At 39.0% G+C, this 21,024-nt stretch overlaps 1 protein-coding gene across 4 annotated transcripts in view; it reads left to right on the top strand.

The window, feature by feature from the left end:
* kcnab2a (potassium voltage-gated channel subfamily A regulatory beta subunit 2a) overlaps positions 1–21,024 on the top strand; it is a 68,468-nt gene that overhangs the window by 24,204 nt on the left and 23,240 nt on the right. For 2 of the 4 annotated variants that reach the window (XM_029501224.1, XM_029501223.1), the window contains exon 1: positions 18,064–18,538. In XM_029501224.1, coding sequence (XP_029357084.1) covers positions 18,327–18,538 — 212 coding nt within the window. In that variant the 5' untranslated portion in view covers positions 18,064–18,326. Of the gene's footprint in view, positions 1–644; positions 813–2,039; positions 2,082–18,063; positions 18,539–21,024 lie in introns of those variants that run through there. The other 2 variants (XM_029501225.1, XM_029501226.1) reach the window with 2 other exon arrangements.

Raw genomic sequence — 21,024 nt, 5'->3', positions numbered from 1 at the left:
TAGCCAATACACTTGATCTTTTCATGGGTACTGCTCAGTCATGCTTAGCTTGTTTCTGTTGCCAGCAGTAAAATGGGCTTGTGCTCAGTATATATGTTTTATCCAGTCTACACAATCTGTCCCTATGATTTATAAGATCTGTCACTTAGGAGATTTAACTTGTAGAAATTATATCTTTGATACTTGACAGTTCTTGCCAGTGATTTCCGACAAATTCACTCAGCATAACAGCTAGCAACATATTTAATATCTTCTACCAAAATTTAAATTACAACAAACACTTGATAAACACCCTAAACAGTCAGGTTAGGATACCCCTGCAACATCTTAACAGCCATTTTATTTTATTTACAGAAACCATGTGAGAATGATTAACAGGATGGACAGTATATCTTCAATAGTTCTTCTGACCTTTTAACTGGTGTCACAAGTTAGAATTGGAGCGCTGGATATTTCTATAGTAGAGCATATAATGTAGCCATATATGCTGTAAAAGGTATAAAAACAGTACTTTGGTGGTCTAAGTGTGATTGCCCAACTATATCCCAAATGCAAGAAAACATTCAGGCTATATTGTTAAAGAGATAAAAAAATCCATCACTGACATGCATGTCGCTCTTTCTCTCCCTTGCTTTCCCTTCCAGAGGTTCTGATTAGGGATAGATTGTGCCCTGTGGTTCTGTTTGAAGTGCACCATCCTTGGCAGGCTGGCCACACCCCCTCCATCCTGCCTCCATGTATCCTGAATCTACCACAGACTCCCCTGCTCGCCTCTCCCTCCGACAGACTGGCTCACCTGGCATGATCTACAGGTGAGTTGATGGACATAAACCGTAAACACATCTATAACGGAAGACTGTAGTTTTGTATGTTCACGTGTCGATGCATTAAGTGGTTCGTGTTTATCATGTATATTTTTTTGTTAGAAAATCTTACACTATAATGTTTTACCAACATTTTGCGCTAAAGCCTCATCAGCTTGCATCATGAGAAAGCATCTGTTCCACCTCTTTTCAAGCTTTTCAGCTTTATGGCTGCATTACATATTGCCTCCAATTGTGGCCAGATGGGGTGTCTTTGGTGTCAGCTATGGGCTTGGTGATACTCAACTGAAACTATTGGACAGCTGTCTTCTATAGACTTGAGTAATATGCCAATGTGAGTGGGTTTTGATTTTAGACATGATATATTAGCCTGCTACAGTATCAACACAGCTCAGGATTTCCATGGTACTATTGAGCATCCAACACGGTTTCACAGTTTTTCTTTCAGCTTTCATGGCATCTTTTCTGTATTTACTTACAATAAATTATTAAAACATTGATTTTATAATACACATTGGCCCTCAGTATTGTTGATCTGTAATACATTAGAGGCTCCATGGATCTTTTTAAACTCCCTGTTATGGGCCAATTTTTGTTCATTCCCAAGCCATGCATGTGTGCGTGTCTTTTTATACAAATTTTTTTATGTCATTTCATAGACTGACATAAACTGTATTGTATATTTGAAATTACATTAAACATTTCATTGAAAGGGAATTTGTCTAATACTAAATTAGTGCAATGATCATAACTTATTTGTGACATATATTTCAAGAAAAAAAGTTTTCAGATGCTTTGCAATTCATATAAATTCATAAAATAATGAATACATTTTATAATCCACATTAGGTTCGATCAGAAAATGCTTCCATCAGTATAAATCCTGCGTAGACTCTGAGAGCAGATACCTTTCTGTAATGTAGATTCAGGAAGTCAGAATGGATGGTAAAAGATTTTTTCCTTTCAGACCACCCCAAAAAAACATCTCAAACATTTGCGATGTATTGATGCATTTGATGGTTTCAAATGTACACAAATGTGGACTCTCTTCACTTTTAATGCAGTGATGCTATTTCCTCCTCATTTACTACTTTTCAGGTCAATATCCTTTCCACCTATGCTTCTGCATCTACATTTGCGCCACTGCTAACATATTCCCATTCTTGCTTTCATTAACCCAAGCTCCTTTTTCCTCCTCTCCCTTGTCAACTTCAGCGCTCGTTATGGGAGCCCCAAACGTCAGCTGCAGTTCTACAGGTACCTGTCTGTTTCTGACACTGTTTGTTGTCGCAGAGCAGGGTTATTAAAATTTAGTAATTTTTGTGTGCTGTGTGTATTTGTATGTGTTGTGCACATCTTATTTAAACCATTCTATATTTAAGTTACTTAATGACCTTGCTATAGAGACTTGCTCTTCTGTCATTTAAAGCCATACATCCATTAGTAAACCTCCGCAGCAGGGATAACACTTATCATCTACTGTTTAGCTGTCAATGCAATATCCAGCTTAAACCCAATAGGGATTTTGTTGCAAGGTTGGACACAAAACCCTTGAATCAACAATAACAGTCGAGGGAAAGGGCTTTGTTTTGGTTTTTTTCTTCTTCTTCTGTCAGTAATTTTTTTTCCAGCACTGACATCTGAGACAGATGCTGTCATTCTTATCAAACTTTGTGCCTAAGATGAATTGATTTGTAGACATTTCTTTTACTTTGTCTTGATTAAGCAGATAGTAATTTTCTCTGTTCATCTTTTGCCCCCGTTCAAGAGCATCTTTTTTTGACCTCTTGGGACTTTATCGTTTTTAAAGGCAGAGAGATATTTAGATCAGCATAGATGATGTTCTCTCTTATGGAAGGTGGTACTCAGTCCATCAGTAGCAAGCTTTTAGATGGTCTTCTTTCTGCTGCTTTAGAATGAGATCATATTTCATGATCTCATATCAGGCCTTATTCTGCTGATTCAGTTATAAAAATTCCTGACTGTGAGGATGTGCCTTTAGTGAGCTCACTATTGGATTTTTATCTTGGCGCCTGGCACATTTCTGTCCTGTTAAAGCGCAAACCGTCCCAGGAGCTGTTCCCCTGACCTATGTGTGGGAGGATCGATTTAAGTCCCTTATCTCTGGCTGTCTATCACTGTCGACAGCCTGATGCTGGGAAGGAAGTTTTATTCTTTTCAGTCATGTCAACTCAAAAGCATAAATACTGCAACCATGATGGGCGACAAACCTTTTCCCATGAATAAACTCTGTCTCACCTCTGTCCTGACATAACAGGGATTATACTACTTTGTTGTCAATTTTGATTATGTTTTATTTATATTTAGTGACTTGTTTAGAGCCTCTTGTGAAGTGTTTCCGGTTCTTGCTGTCATTAAAGCATTTTATAGTTTTCAGTGGGCTGAGTGCTTTTGAGACAGCAGGGGTCGTTGACTTTTTATCACTGTACTATATGTCTCTTCTGAATAGGTGAAGGAAAAACTGAGCATTTAAAAGATATGGTTAGAGTTTTGCAGATATATCTACACAATAGTGTATATGGCTCAAAGTTCAGCTCCTTCTCATTATTCTTGAAAAATATATTTTAAGAGTAAAAATTTCTTTATAACTCCATTTCCAGTCTGTCTTTGGTTTTTTTTTTTTTTTTTTTAAGGATCCCTCTTAATTTCTGCTATTGTAATGAGTGACTCAAAGCCAGTAGGTCGTGTGCACTTGGCCATTGGCAGCTTTTCCACACTCACCCACTACAGCCATAAGTATGCATATTCCATGCTATGTGCAAAGTGATTGAGCAAAATGAAATTTATGAAATGTAGGGTGGTGGTGTGAGTTGTCTGGGTGGTACAGACAGCTGGATGTCTGCAGATGATGACTCTGCTGATGAATTAAGTTTTCTGAAGGCCTAGTATAAAAAAATATATATTTGAAACAAAGAAAGTGTTGCATATTTACTTATTATAGGCAGTTATATATTTTCTTGTATCCTAACTGCACTGTCAGGAGACATTATGAACCTATAAACAAAAAGGGTCTACCAACTAACTCCAATGTAGAGTAACTCCAGCAGCTTATTCAGGTGTCTAACAATTCAGCATTTCAAGTCATTATTATGTGATGCTTTCTGATTCTGACCTTGACCTACAGGCATGCTTTAACCAGTGTGCTTTTCATAATGCCTTGGTTTGAGAGTACTTGAACATGCCTGGTGGTTTTCTACGTGTGTGTATACATACAGCATATGTTTGCTTGACACTGTATGTTTGTGTATATCATGTGCACACAGCGCTCATTATTGTCCAGCTCTTAGTATTCTTTCCTGTGGAACAACAATCTCAAAGGCTTTTAGTGCAAAAGCTTTGGTGAATAATTCAGAGCTGATGTTATTTGCTGCGGTTAGCAGAAACAAGACGGGCAACTAAATGACATAAATGGATTTCTTCCACGAGATCTCACAGGGAGGGGAGGAGGAGAGGTGTTGGTTGTGGTGATAGAGTATGGTCCAAGTGGTGAGGGGAGGGGTAGGGATGCACTCTCTCATTCACTAATTGGTTTAGACGTTTCTTAGTAAGACACTCCCAGTTTGGGTGGGCCTACTTCATGACTGTCAGCAGTGTGTGTTTATAAGAGCAGACTGGCACCCCGCAATCTCGCTCATGAGCCGACCCCCACGAAATCGGGTGAGTTTGAAAGACTTTTCACTCAGGATAACATCAGAAGTGTGTTTGTCTGCAACTTTTGTGTGTGAGGGGTTAACAGAGCGCTGGTTTGTGTGTGTGTGTGTGTGTGTGTGTGTGTGTGTGTGTGTGTGTGTGTGTGTGTGTGTGTGTGCGTGTGCGTGCGCGTGCGCGTGCGTAGATGTATGGGTGGGTGTGGGTGCATGCTGCCTAACTCGGAGCCTCCTCCTTTATTTATGTCTTTGGTCTCTATGCGAGGCTGCTTGGAATAACTTTGATTTGTCAAATTGATAGGGAGTTTCTGGGAGAGAGATGTGAGCCATCATAAAAAGGGTTGGAAAAATTTGTTGTTCCATATTATAAGTTCCGAACAAATTACTAGGTCTTACTTACAGTTTGTATATAGTTGTAATTGTGCTAGATTTTTTGGTATTTTGCAGTTTCATCAAACCTTAAAGGGGTTTTGATGTCTGTTGTTAGCCTCTGTGAACCATTTTGTGTATAGACAAATGAAAAACTTAATGAGATATTTCAAAGTAGTTTTAAAATATATTTTCCTTATTCCCTAGCAGTTACTAAGAAGGGTTTGATGATTGACCTTAAACAGAAATGTAATATTTCTTACACTTCACACAAGCAATTTTTGCTTTATCTGTCGTGTGTTAATATCAGATTACATAAGATGACAATTTAATAATGAATGCAAACTCATGCATAAAACTTAATATAAATGTGGAGTATGTGTAATATGGAATATGTATATGTATTAATAAAGAATCTATGTACATTTAACATGTATAGGGTACTGTTTGTATTGTATGTGTAACATTAATAGTGGGACCTATATATTTGCAAGTCTGAGTATTATAGAAGAGTATAATTAATGATGTACGGATGTAAAATCTCAGTAACAATATTAACATGGCCCTTACCAAATTAGAGGCTAGTGATCTGTGTTCACTGGTGCATTTAGCCATAAACTGAATTCTTGTAGTCATGGTGGAAGTGCTTCCCCCTACTGATAAAACTCAGAACAACACCATTTGAGGACTCACTTATTTTAAACATAAATAAATGTGCATTTAAAAGGGGAGGGAAGGCATGGAAATAACATGTACTCTTTGAAAGGAAAAAGAGACATGGTTTAATTTATCTAATCATATGTATAGCCTTTACATCAAAGGCCCATAGCAAGTGTACACCATCAAGTTGTGTCAGAATTATTTTAGAGCTTTTTAGGAGATGCGCATTAAAATATATTGGGGATTATTTTCAGAAAGTTTGTTGCTTGGTTGTCTCTTTTAGTCAAATCTGAATCAAAAGTGAGACCAGGAAAGTTGACCCCTCCTGTAGCTAGGTGCATGTTTGAATGTTTCCCCTTTGCAGACAGCATGTGCCCTCTTCGGTCCTGCTCCTTAATCACCAGTAAGTCACCTGAATGTTCCCTATCAGTGTAACCCTGCCATCGTTTACCTGTCAGGGGAGGGTGGTGCTGGCTATGTTGGCCGACTCTGATTACAGGATGCATGGCCGTATGCTGCTTCAAGCAGGAGAGCTTTTTTTATGGGAGCAGGTTCTGTTAAAGTAGGTGGCTGTGCCCTGTTGGCTCTTCACTTCGACAGTGTCCCTAATTTATTCTTCACTGCACGGGTTGTCTCAACATCATAAAGAGGATTAGGAGGGGTTGGAGGGGGACATGTTTGCAGGAGGTTATGCTGGTGGCCCCCGGGGGGCTTCTGACAGGTGCAAGTCCAGTTACTGTCCTCCTGAAAACCTGCAGATCCCTAAACAAGCAGCACCAGGCAGTGGTGTTCAAAAGAGCAGCAGCAGCGGCAGCGGCAAGATGCTGTCTATGTCATACAGTGAGAGCATCCGGAGTGGGATCAACCGGTACCACTCAGACCAGGGGCTGAATCAGCCCCCTGCCAGGCCCACTGACCAGGCAGAGCTACAGAGACTCCGCGAACAGAGAATCGCCGCTCAGATTAAGAACATGGAAGACTTCCTGAAGATGAATGGCTTGGCCCTGGAGGAGTGTGTGTCTTATCAGACAGGCATGAAATACAGGTAAGAGAGGGCCAAAACTTGTGTAGAACTCACTGAAGATTCAGACTATGGTGGGTGCTGAAACTCAGAGTGGCTTTGTGATAGGACTCCCAAAGTTCCACTGAACAGTTGTAAAGGATGATGTAGTGGTTTTTGTTGATGGGCGGTGTTTTCTTTTTTTGGTGACCTGAGAAATTGCTACTTTGTGGCTTTGCCGTGTTTCATGTAGATAATTGCTGGCATCAGAAACAGATTTAGGAACATGCTTATCTGCCTCTTTGATAATATCCTCACTGTCTCGCTCTGTCCTCTGGTCAGCCTGTACTGATGCAAAGGTACTGGGGCGCAGGTTTTATTTTAATCATCTAGGTCAGTGACATATTTGCCCAACTAAATGGGAAGGACAAACTGCTCCGTAAGGATTTACCTGGCCGCTTAAAATCTCACTCCGACTTTTCCTTCCTTTTCCCGTTGACCATGTACTCTCCCTCCTTCTCTGGCTGTGCTTTTGTATTCACTGTTCATCAAACTCTACCCCATCAAAACAAAGCTAGTCTAACTAAAGGCGCAATAAAGATTCTAGAAAAAAAATCACAATATTATAGTACAGTATGATGATAATGTTGACTGTGTGATGCTGTACTTTAGGCTTAAGTGTTGGTTTGATGAGAATGGTATTCATTTTTATATTAAATTTTATATTTAAATTTAAATTGTTACTGAAGGAATAAATAGCTTCTTAATAATCTTGTATAAGACCTGTTTAGATAACCAGATTAAGTGTCCTCCCCCAAAAAAAAAAAAAAAAAAGCTTCATCTTAAAGCTAAAAGGACTTCTATCAAGTTATTTTGCCAATTGTGTGATATTTTAAATTTATTGTTGCAGCGAGACATGTCTTCAATAATTATTTGTATATTCAAACTGACAGATTATAGATGCATTCTGAATACATAGAAAACTCTGACGCGAGACAAGAGAAACATTTGCCCCTTTTGTGTGCACATCAACCCAGCGACAGCCTATTTTCTGGACTGTTGCTGTTAAGACAGTGCAGCCAGCTCATTGGCTGCTGTGTTGACTCTTGAGGCCTATTAAGCTGATGTTGTTATTGTCATGGACATGGAATAGCTTTCATCAAACACAGGCATGGCTGCTGTTGTTTTTGGCTAAGACCAGTGACTACAACCCAGGTATAGTTGGCTGCCGTTACCACATCCAGGGTGAAGTCTTACTGTGGTGGTGTTGTGTGTCACCATTGCTGGCATGCTACCTTTGTCCATTGTTACCACTATGGTGTCTAAAACTCAGTCAGTGGCCAAGGACCAGCTTCGGTGCAACTTTTAAAGTGGGCATGAAAGTATGTATTTGTTCTTCAAACCTTTGAGTCTCCTACATCAACTATCAACACTAACACCATCTGTCACGCCAAAGCTGTCTTTGATTACACTTATTGTGTTGTGGCTGTTCAATCTAAATGCTTTATTAACACATTGAAGTGTGATTTTAACATATTTCTTTGTGGTGTTCTATTTAAGCATAGCTATTTCTCCTATTGGTATTGGGAGACAGCTATTGGTTTACCACACGAGTAGCTCATCCAACAGCAGAAATCCTGCCAGGATCGGCTGTTTCTTGTATCATGATCGACTGCAGTATTGTAATTAGTGCTGCAACTGGGTCAGCAAGTACATGCAACCTCTAACTCAAACTCATCATTATTTCATGTGTTTGGTCAGGAAGGCAGGACAGCATTCATAGAAAGCCAGAGTTTAATGAATTTGCCAAAGTCTTCTTTTCTCTCTGACTCATTGCTTGGCACACAGACTTACTGAGACAGCTTCAGGAAATATCCACACAGACCTTCTAAAATACTCTAATGGGTTGCTGTTGCTTTATTAGACTATCACCAGTAATAAAGCAATATAATTTGATTTTATTTTACAGCCCCTCAGTAATACGTCATGGATGGTATTTCTATTAATACTCAATTTCAAGGCAGTGAATGATTGCTGTAGGTAGTAGGTGTCATTTCATTTTAGAAATGTCCACGTTCTTGATTATGAGGGAGTTCAAGTTATAAATATTATGTAAACAAAGGTAAGCGATTACTCCATTTCTATTATGTTACCCTTGAAACAAAATATGCCCACTCAGCAACCCCATTTGGACACTGGAAAACTCTCACCACTGCCAATGACCACTGACCGAACAAGACAAGCTGTGCACAAAGGAACCAGCTAGAGTTTAGTCAGGTGAGACGGGAAGGCTTGTCTCATGTGAGAACTATATGGTCCGTGACCAAGGGAGTATAGACCTATAGAGTGCCTTTAACCCTAATGAATATGGTAATGAACTGGTCATTGTGGAACACTTAAAAATGTTATGTTTCATTTATGTGTGATGAATTATGTTAGGATAATTATGTTAGTTAGGACAATGTTCTTGATATAATTTGTTAGATGGTCTCTTAGTGTTTAGGTCTTAGTACAGATGAATTACTCCAGGTGGTGCCACTTGGGGGCAGAAAAACAGTAAAACAAGCAACTTCAACACATCATGGGTTCAAAAATCTTCCATATGTATGCAGATGAAAGGAAAGGAAAGGAAAAATTGCTTTTAAATGAATGAAAGTGAAAATTATTCTGTTTTTCTCAACTTGAAAATGTTTTAGTTTAGTTAGTTGACACTGTCATCTGGTACTGGTTAATTGTGCAATGGATTTATCTAGAGGTTTTTTTTGTTTTTTTTTTTGTTTTGAATGTTTATTAGAACTGCTTTGGCTCAGCTAATCCAACAGCCCAAAAATCTAATATATTAAATAAAGTTAATCAATCAGTTAATCAAAATCTTATTTATTTTAATAACTCTCTCTCTCTCTCTATATATATATATATATATCTATATATGGTACAAATTAAATTGTTGTATTCATCTAAGTAAAAATGTCAAATATCTTGGTTACAGATTCTCAAATGTATTTAATACATTATCATACAAAGGTGACTATAGTAAAAGAAAGGTGGCATTTGCAAACAAAAAACATTTATTAGCTAGGAATTATTACAGGCTTAATTTTTTCACTGTTATCTGCAATAGCTTAAAACAGTCAAATAAATAATTGTTGTAGAACTAATCCTTAGTTAAAGTAATAGAAGGCAGAGGGCCCTTTGAGTTATCTGTTCATAGCAGCTGATCTCCACTAGATGGTGAAGGTGTTCCACGTAAGCAGCAAAGATGACACAAACCATTACACATTGCAAATACATCATTCTTAGCATTGCCACAGTGATGACTATCCTTTCCAGCTAGTTTCAATATTCATCACTTTCTTTGGAGCAGGTATTGAAATATGAGCATGGGACGACTAAATCCACTTCAGAAAGCTGCCTGTCACAAGGTGGCAGTATGGGGCAGTGTCTCTTGGTTTCTTATAAGGTCTTTGTATTAAAGCCACGTTCAAACATTGCGTTTTGAATGCCTTCCTTTTCTTACCATCACAAAATGTCTTTCTCCTTTCTTAAGAAATGCATGCAAACCTTTATGTTAAGACATGCATTTGCATCAAATGCTTTATTTCTAAAGCTCAACAACGATGCAGCCAGGACTGCTGTGATGTTTTTCTTGAGGCAATCCCTTACGCAGGAGCTAAATTTAGCAACAAACTCTTATCCACAGCTGTAGCTGGATGCAGTTGGATGGGCTGCAGCTTAACCTGTTCATCCGCAGTTTTATCTGGAGCCTATTGCCTCACAATGTTACTAATTTGATGAGAACAGCAGAAAAGGCTGCTGCCACTGCGGGAGATGATGTGTAGGTATTTGGATTGCTGTAAATTTGGTTTCCAGTGGTGGCCTCTCCTGTTCCTCATTGAAGTATCTTTGGCTGGCCTAGTCTGACAGCCTGTCAAAATGTTCTAGTCAGAAATAGTGTGGGCAGAAGAGGTAGGAATGCCAGATATTACACAATTCTTTGTTGTATTAGTTGTTGTTTCAACGTCTCATAGTAATGACAGTGCAACTACATATCATCATGGGTATAGTCTAAGACTTTGTATTTATTTATTTATTTTTTTTAATTTGTTTATTTTGGAGATCTCTGAATTTCCACCTTTGATTATACCACAACATATTAAGCAGCCTAAGCCTTTGTATTTGGTTGCATTAGGCCACAGTTCCAGTTCCTTCTGTGACACAATTTTTCTACCTTGAATCAATATCACCATTTGTTGGATTGCTGTTCAAATGATGATTATATCCAGGATCATCTGGATATAATCAGGTATTGATTGCTACTCAATTTATAAATTCTTGATCCTCAACATGTAACACTTGGCCTGACATGAATTTCAACGTTTATCAAAGCGTACTTTTACCTTCATCACACTAGTAAATGTTTGTTGGAAGCACTATGGAAGAAAATGTCCTATTTAGCTAGGAATGACTTGCATGCTTTACATTTGTCAATGCTCATGCCTTTCTGGAATAACCATGAGATTTTTATTTGTCTTAAAGCATGTTTTTCTGTGTGGATCTTAGTCTGTCCCAATGGCTGCAAGAGGGTTGCTTTGCCCTGGGTATGAATACCCACTAGTGACAGCACTTAGGAGGCTCCCTCTGCTGTCCTTAGCCCTTTAGACACTCAGGCTTTAGAACTGTGTGGTTGTCACTTTGTATTCCCTAAAAACTGTTACTTAACAACATTCAGCACATATTTCCTACACTGTCAAGTTCCATCTCTGTGAAGTTTTGTTTGTTTAAAAGTTCTCCTAGGGCCATGAGCATGGCTCTCCCTCTCTCCTAAGCATCTCATTAAACACCATAATTGCTATATCAGTGTTAAACTATGTGTTAAATATGTTAGATCTTGATTGTTTTACTTTGCCTCTAATCACATTTTCATAATAAATTGCAGCAGCCGTTGAGGAAAGTGGGAATATGTTGTATGTAAGGCTTAACATAAGGAATAAAGTGTCACGTTTCAATGTAGGATGAGGGAACAAAGTATTAATGCTTTCTAATTCACAGGGCTAACTAAGGCTATCCTGATGAACTTTTTTTTGTACATTTCTGCAGTTTTGTTGCCACCCTAGCAAATTTAATGCAGGGGCATTTATTCTGTTTGACACTTGACTGGTCTTGCAGAAATTTGGGAAAACCAGGCACCACAGGAAAAGAGTTGGAGCTGTTTCAGTTGCTCAGCATAGTGATGCCAGGGATATATGAACAGCTGCATGACCAAATTATATTTCTATATGTTCCACACAGGCCATACAGGGTCACAGAAATTGGCAACACTGTGGTAGCAAAATATTTTCTTAAAGCAGTCTGGACATAGCATGCTAGGGTGCAAAGTGCCAGCATCCATGTCTTTCTACTGACGTTTATGCATTAGAAAGAATTTCTGCCTTGCAATGCTTCTCTGTATGTACATTCCTTTAAGTATAACAAAAGGCACAGGCAGGCGGAGAATCTTTTGTTGAGCAGGACAGATTATTCTCCTTTTTCTATTCACTCTTTTTCTTCAGATTAGTGAACCTGCTCCGTGGGACTGTGTAACTCAACAGTGTTTGGTTTGAGTACACTTTACTATACAAGCTGTGATGCTGAAATCCCTACATGGCTGTTAGATAATTGCTGTTTAATAATCTTCAAGATGTTGACTGAAACACACACTGGCATCTCTCTCTATCTGTCTATACTAGTTCCTTCTGTTCCTCTATCTATCTATCTATCGATCGATGTGCTGATAGAAATAATATATATATGGTTGAACATTGCAGATATGGTCTGTATAGTCACCATTTTCTCATTTTTAAATATACTTACTCTAGAGTGACTTCACTTCAGCCAAAAGGCATAATTATGACATTGTATTACATAAGAGCAGGGTTTCCCTGTCCTCCATTTTTTGATTGTCTCAGCTCTCCTGCATAGTTAGATGTGTCAGAAGGGAAAATTGAAATGACAACTCCTCCTGAGCCCAGCTGTCAACAGGGAATCTGTCATGTTCCATGGAGAATTAAGAATTGGAGCGCTTGCTGCTCACAGATGTGACCTGCGTCTCCTCACTCTTCTGCTTCCTCATGAATTCCCAGAAATGGTATTTAGCCTCAGTCTAACCGTATTTATTACTTTATTTGTATCAGCACACCAGCATTTTAAAAACATTCAGTGCTCAATTGAAATAATTTCGATCAGGATTAGAAATAGATTTGCTATTTGACTGAAGAACAACAGTCTTTATGCCAAGATAACCCATAAACAACCTTATGAAGTTGTTTTTTTGCTTCAGTTAATTACATCATTATAACCCTGAAACAGTCAGCCATTACAACTATTTAGAAACATCCTCAGGATGTATTAAACTGCTAGAAAAGCATTACTACATCTGACGATCAACACTTAATCTGTCTGACCTCACTTCACTTTCCATTAAGTATTTCAAGCCCATTCACTCACTTATACAAATGCCGACACACCCACACACACACACACACGCCTTCCCAACCCCCATCTCACAGATGCTATCCTTTTCGCTTGGCTACTCAAATCGTCACTAATGCTGTTCAATGAAACTCACAGTAAGTCAAACTCAAACTTCTATCCAATAGCTGCTCAACAATTACACACGATACGATTGTGTTCAGTCTGTGCGACTATGCAAGATTAACAATTACTGCCTGCCATAAATGACCTTCTCCTGCACCATTGCCCCAGGAGAGGTTTGCTTAAGAGATGCACATAGACAAAGGCTGAATTGGAATAAAAATAAGTAGCTGAACTATCTGTGACTTCATATTCATGGATATATCTTATCCTGTTAGCCCAGTTTGAATGAGTCTTTGCTTTGAGATTTAATAGCTCTATTTAATTGCAGTTTTGAGGGGAATATGCTGCTGAGTCTGCACTAGTCCCTCTGCGGAGGGCTGCAGGAAACCAGTTCCTCATGTACTAGCTTGGACAGATCCGGCCCACCACCCTGCAGGGAATGATGGATGTCAGTTCATGTGCCAATCCCAGCTCAACTGGCACATGAGGAAGTCCTCAGATTGTTCTGAGAATAAAATAAAGAAAAACCTCATTAGACACTTAATGTGGTGGCAAATGTCAGTTTTGGAAGCCCTTTCTTCCTTTTAGTTGCTTGCTGACTCGCTGCATAGAATTGATTGGAAAACGCCAGAGTTTATTTTTAGAGATAATGGTGGTGTGCTGGTGAAGGATCACAGCTCATGACAGTACCCCTCAGCACCTATGTGGTCAGAAGTTTCAAACACTCTTCCGATTAGAGCTGTTGTCTTCCCCGTTCTGCCACTGTGTTCCCTAGCTGCAGTGTGTGGGCTGTAGTTTGGTTGAGGTCAGTTGTTGATGTCTGAGTAGAAGCTCCTATAATACAAAGACAAACTCCAGAGGCTTCATTATGGTAGGACTTATTGCCTTTGAGAATGACTCAAGTAAAAACTGTAATTTTAATTTTGTGTGCGTGCGCGCACGTCCATGGCTTGTTTTTCCCAGCTACTTGCCTAGTTGGGTTACTTGCTGAATATTGTTGTCCTTCTTTCTTTCTTTTTCCTCCTTTCCATCTGCACAATTGTGGAAAAAATCCTGCTACTGCTGTTGGTATGAATTTTACTAAGCTACAGTCGTGATCAGTGAGGCACACATCTTTCATTATATATACAGCGTTCCTCTTCCCTTCCTCCCCCGCACATTGCATGAGGTGCAGGGCCCTATCAGTGCCTTGCATTTCCTCACAGTGATTGAGTGTCTGAGAGGGATTTTAGCAGCTCAGTCGATTTTTGGATAACTAAAAATCAGGCACTTAATCAAAGTAAGGAGAAGGCCACAGCTCAAAGGAGGACATTGTGATAATATGTGGTGTGGGAGGAGATGGATTTCTTTTTGCTCAGAACTGCTTTCTAACAACCAAATACTGAATCCTTCATCAACAGTGGGACCTGATAGGATTTGATTTTCAGGTATTGTTTTGCTGTTTCCCTCTGCAATAATACAAAAATATGAGCACATTTTGAGTCACCTTCTGTCTTCATCATTAATACTGTGTCATTAATTAGCTATGTAAGAGCAACGCATTTAAGCATGCTCCAAAGATCAGGCTTTCTTAATTTTAGTTCTGCATCATATATAAGTGACTTTGAATATTGGTTCATTCCTAATGAACATTTACTTGATAATAGATTTGCGAAAAGAAAGAATGAAAGTGTATAAGCATTTATTCAGACTGGTTTTGATTCTGGGTTGAGAAGCAGGCCAGACGGCAGCGTGTCCTCTGCAGTGCCCCATGTCTTTCTAGTTAAAACTTAAGTTGTGACATAAAAGTAGAGATAGTTTATTATGTAGCATGGAGATGAAACACCTCCCCTTCAGCTGTGTCATAAGCATGCTGCCGGGGTGTGACCTGTGAGCACGTGTAGAACAAGGTCACAGGTTTCCAACAAAAGAAATTTCACCACGCATCTTTCCTCGTGACAGCCGTATGTGTAGACTGTTCGCAGTAACACCTGCTGACATTGGGATGTTTTCAAGAGAACTACATGTCATCACGCATTAACAAGGTGTCTTGTCATCTTGTCTGATAGGATGATAGGATTTGATTTTCAGGGATTGTCTCTGCTGTTTATCTCGTCTTTTGGCCCCTCTTTTTGTTTTATAGATAAAGTCAAAGGGTATGAAATACATGCTGTCAATTTGAAGGAAGATGGCCTGTGCCTTTGGTGAATTATTAAATCATAGTGTGACAGGAATGGGTTTTTGGATTGTGTACATCTGTTGCTCACTCTGGAATATTTTTGTAGCCGTTTATAGCTCCCTCTGTATTTATTAACTATAAGGCATTGCTGCGTGCGTTGTGTAGCGTTTATTTTAGATATTTTCACAGGATTTTGAAGTGTCAAGCTTCGAAGAAGCGATAAGTAGACTGCTGCAGTTTGAATGTTCATCTCATGGTGCAATATGTAAAAAGTGGTTCATTTTGGTGATGGACCAGCAGTCTTGGATGATGTCTGCTTATATTGATAACTGTACCTTGCATTGGACACCAGTCAATAAATGTGTAGATTTTCAAAAGGAGATAAATCAAGGGTCAACAAAGGAGTTATGTGGTGTGATAATGACAAGACAGTTCCCACATGGTTTCAATTGCCATTAAAAGCCAAGGCAGGTTAGTGAAAACTAAAAAATGTGCTGGAAATGCTTCCATAATACCAATGTCATTGGGCATGTTTAAGGCCGGGTGTCTTCATATCCGCCTGGGGCTGTAGTATTGTTGTCAGGTATGTTATATGTAGCCTGAGCTGTTTCTGGCCTCTCCAACATATCACTACCTTCCCTTTATTGTGACCTCTGAGGGGGCCTGGATCAGAGGGGATTGCATTGTGGCATCACTTTTCCATGGCAGTGGTGGTGAGTGCATGGACCATTGCTTATCTTAGAAAGACTCACTCAAGACAAGAAGATAAAAATCTTTTCTCCAGCACCTTGACACAAAATGTTTACAGTATTTTCTACATGCCACACCTTGATTGATCCTTATTTTATTACTTATTTTTATTTTCCTACCTAGACCCAAATATTTAGCTTTTTTATGTGTTCTGTTTTCAATTTGACAATAAAACAAGATCAACATTTTTCTGTACCAAAAACCAAACCGTGAATTCAAAACTGAGATGCATACCGAACCATGAACTTAGTGTACCATTACACACCTAATGTTTACAGATATCATTTGATGGTGATGTTGCGATAATACAATCATCAAGCCAATGTAGTGTTGGTGTGACAGCCTCCCTTCTGAACTCATCACTCTGTCTTGCTTGGTTTAAATTAAATTTAAACCAAGCATTTAAAGGCCCTCTTGAGCTTGGCTTGTCTGCACTTTGCACACATTGTGAAAGTTAAATCAGATTTCAGTTGAATTAAACCACCTTTCCCTCAGGGCTCTATTTAAGTCCAGAGACCAAAAGGTCATAGCTCCAAGAATAGGGCTGTCAGTTAGCAACAACCTGTTTATGGTTTTCCTTTGATGGAGGTTGCTTCACTGACTGCTTTACTCTACGTGACTACTCCTGATGGCATCTCTTTCAATTATCTTCTTGGCACACTAGCTGGTCCACTCAGATAAGCTTCAGTATTATATTACTGTGAGAGGGTGTCTCCTCTATACAGCCTCTTCAATATGTATCCAGTGTTGCGTTGAGTCCAATTACTATGGTGTTTACTGTCAGCCTCCAGCCATTACCATATTTTTACCGTTACACACACCAAATGTGGCCACCCAAGAATGCGTTTATTGTTCATCAGACTAATTTGTAACAGCTAAAGCAGATGTACTGTAGTTGGCTATTTTGACACTTTCATTATATCTCATTAAATGTTTTGATCACACAGACTTGCTTGATTTACAACATGCAAGATTCAATTCTTTCTTTCAGTCACTTTTAGTAATTTAGTCCAACAACAAAGATCTAAAGCATCTCAGATATGTCTGTGTCAGCCTTTGACATATATTGTCGCAGATAAAGTTACATAATAAATATTTCATGGGTAGTTGAACAGACCCACGTGAGAGTCCCCTTTTCTGGGGGCATAGGCTATTGTAAGGTCCTAGATGCGAGCACACAGCCTCCCCCTTTTCTGATGGCAGAATAAACTATGTTCAACCACTCTGCAGAATAACAGAGCAAACAAAAAGAAAATGCACTACTGCCTGTAAACACAACAGATTTCTATGCCTTGTTCTCTCACGCTGCTGTAGCTCCCTGAATATTCGTGCTCATAGTGTCTCATCATATCCCTCCCACCACATTCCCTCATTCTCTCCCGCTCACGCTCTCTCTCTCTCTCTCTCTCTCTCTCTCTCTCATCTCATCTCTTGCTGTGTGCACTGTGCTGCTTTATGCTGAGCACAAGGCATACAGATGTAAGTTTAATCCGGGCAACAGACAGAGCTGGGAAGTGAATATGAGGTTGCCCTTTTGCTAACATGCTGTAGTATTTAGGAGCCAGTGCAACTGTCAGGGTTGGCTCAGAGAGGGAGATGAAAACCTCCTGGAACTGTCTACCGTGTTTTTATTCTCTCCATCTCTTTGTGTGGATCTATTCTATTCCACTGTTAAAGCTTGGAAGCCAGAGGTGTTATCTCTGGCACTTAGCTCAGCTTTGAAAGGAAATTGCAAGACTCTAAATCTGCCTGTCAGCCTCTGATGAGCTTGTCTTAATAGATAAAACAAGAAGAGAACACTCGGATGAAACAAGAAAAAACTTGCAGAGGGAAAGCCGTACAGCGAGCCCTGCTTTTTTGGACACTGTTGTGTAAAAGACTTTGATTCCTCATTTATTTTTCACATTTTCTTGGAATGGAACTGTGATAAGTATGTGTAAGTATCTGAAGCTTGCAGTGATCGCAGATTTGTTGGTCAGAATAGCTGATGCGGAAATCCTGTGAAATAGTGTTGACTTCCTTAAAAAGGATTTAGTTTTCACCTGATCAGCAGTCCTACTTTTGAATACATTCTGATCTGCTGACCAACACTGTTGCCCTGTTTCTCTATTTTTTTATTATTTTTTTAATTTTTTCTCTAAGCATTGTGAGCTGGTCAGTCACTTCAGCAGATATGCAGTGATTTCTATCACAGACGCAGTGAATGACGCTGGATTCAGAATAATTGCATCCTACGGACTAAACAGTCCCAAATCCTCCATTGGATCCTCAGACTTTACACCTTTGGGACTATTTGCTGGTGGGACAGACAGTGAAAATCCAGGATGCAGGTGTCATTGGTGTGCACAGACCATCGTGGGGGAGTGAGCCGCAACACGGAGGATCGGCTGAACCGACAGAACGCCAACAGCCCCAACACAGGCACCCGCAGCAAGTTCAGGGCTGTAGCAATGGTGGCTCGCAGTCTTGGACAACTCTCTGTTCAGAGCGTGCCTTCCTCCAGCGAGCAAAGCATGAAGACTGGCATGAAATATCGGTAGGGCAAGTGAAATAATGTTCACTAATGTCTATAAATTGGGCCCCAAAACTTTCTGACCAATATTAACGTTTACATGGAAAGTTAAACGTGAAGTTTTGCCACTTCATGTTATAATGTAATTTAACAGATGAACATCATCTTTTGGCCCATGAAACAATAAATAACAGAGAAGACAGTCTGTTTTTGCACTTGGCATAGACTGTTTAAAGCCCATTTATCTTCCTTCCTTCCTGTCAAATGTGCCAACCTCCAGCAGTTTAAGATTGATCGCAGTAACAAAAGTGCTGCATCATGACAGCATTAGTATTAGGATGACTGATTAATCCACCTCCTTAAATGGCTTGGCCAAGGAATTAAAGCTCTGCAGATCATCATTTCATCTTATCTTTGTATTTGAATAGTATCACTAAGTCGTTGGCATGTAATTAGGATTTAGTTCATGACAATTGATGTCTAATCCTTTGCATGCAAGTGATATACACAGGGAATTCAGAAGAATAAACAGGAATAAACAGCAAATATGAAATTCATATTAAAAGGGGAAAGTAATTAATATTTTCCAAGTATCATCTAACCTAAAAGTTAAGTAGATACTGTGATGTTTAAATTTCTTATTACGAGTGTTTATAGTTATAAGTGCAGTTCTATTATAACATATAGTAGAAATACTCAGATTAGCTGTTCCAGTCACTGAATCTTCATTTTTGCCATATTACAAAGCGTCTCTGAATGGAAAGGTTTTGCCAACGACATGTGTTGACGTGATGCTGCAGTGCGTCTTTATCAGACATCTTCAAAATTTTTGAGAAATCATATTGTGTGCCTGTTTGTAGAAACCCGAAGGGACATGACAACTAATGAAATCTTAATCTAACATAGCCCACATTTAAAACTTAGGAGGTTTACGTGCAAAAAGGCATTTATAAATGCTAATTTCATCTAATCATGTGTTGAATTATTCAAGTTATTAATTTTTTATTTATTTTTTTTTTTACCAGTGGTGGAAAAGGAGCAAAAGAGGATTATCAAGTGGAATATTTTTAAAGCAATATATGTGGGCATTGTCAGTTTGGAAAAGTGTTTGTCTATTATTTTACCTTGTTGTAAGGGAACATTATAATCTGCAACTATTAATTTAATGCATCTTCTTTGCTTTGCAGGCTTTATTCAACGTGTGAGGTTTAGAGATTTTTCAATAAATATCTGTAGTTGACCTATAGTTTGTTTTTCACCAAAGACACCACCTGCAAAGCTCCAGCCATTGGTATGGAGATGTTTACAATAACCTTTTTAATGATAAAAATCTTGTCTGATATCTAAAAATATGGATTAGTATTGTTACACTCATCCATGTTTCTCACCTTGGTTGGCGTATTGTGGGGAGTAGTAGTGTTAAAAAGTGTGCTGTCTAAAATTTGGGGATTTTCATGCCAAGTGGCTAATTATTGTATTTTTATGTATATATAATTTTTTTAATTTATTTTTTAGTAGAATTTCTCAATTTTCAAATCAACCGTTTAGTTTTTGAAAGGTCCATGTCAGGTCAAAGGAAAAAAGGTCCAGATTGGCATGCCTTTTGAAAATAATTTCTGATGATGAAAATTAATGGCATGATGATTCTTTACTGGGAAACTAACAGTGTGGTCATTCTAAGGAAACACAAGTCACCCGTCATCAGTGCTGTTGTATGAAAGCAGACAGCAATCCTCTACAGCTGATTTGCTAGCGGCAGGCTCACCATGTTGGCGCACTGTCATTATTGAAGCTAATGATATTGAATGAGTAAAATCATTTTCAGCTCAGGGCCAGCGGCTGTTTGTGCTCTTCACTTCTGCTGTGTGGTCAAAGTACATAACAGGCTCTGTGTTTGTGAACCAGGGCTGTATCTGATGCAAACTGAAGGTATTTCAGCTCCTAATGTAGCATGAGACTCAATGATTCATGCACTGAGGGTACAACACAGTGTCTGTGGTTTTTAAGAACGGGAATGAAAAGGCAGGAAGGAGAGAGTGAAAGACAGAAAGGGAGAGTGCAGAGGTTAATGCTGCTGTGTGCTTTATGCCCAAGAGGAAGTACAGTGGGCTGCAAGGATCTGTGTTCATGTCACTATGTTTCAAATGTGTAGTTGAATATTGCTATCTCTACCATGGTAACATGTCAACGTTTTTCTCTTCTAATCCTTGAGCTCAAGATTTAGTTTTCTGATAAATATTGTTTGAAATTGTCATTTTGCCCTTTTGACAGTTGAAGAGGTTAGTGGTTTTGTAGCTGTGCCCCATAAGAATTCAGTTTAAGCCGTCTTATCCACTCAGGATTTCCACACTGCAGAGTGAAATTGAGATCAGCCTCATTTGCATTCACTCTGCTTTCTTTCTTTGAATGACAACCTTGATATTGACTCAAGACTGTCAGTCTTGTGTTGGTAGACAAGGATGCAAGATGGAACCCATCATGTGACCTTATGCGCAGGGTGAAAGAAATCA

This window comes from Echeneis naucrates, chromosome 5, assembly GCF_900963305.1.
Source record: "Echeneis naucrates chromosome 5, fEcheNa1.1, whole genome shotgun sequence".
Classification (NCBI taxonomy): Eukaryota; Metazoa; Chordata; class Actinopteri; order Carangiformes; family Echeneidae; genus Echeneis; species Echeneis naucrates.
The sequence above is the reverse complement of the archived record's forward strand: the minus strand, read 5'-3'. Positions and strand labels throughout refer to the sequence as shown.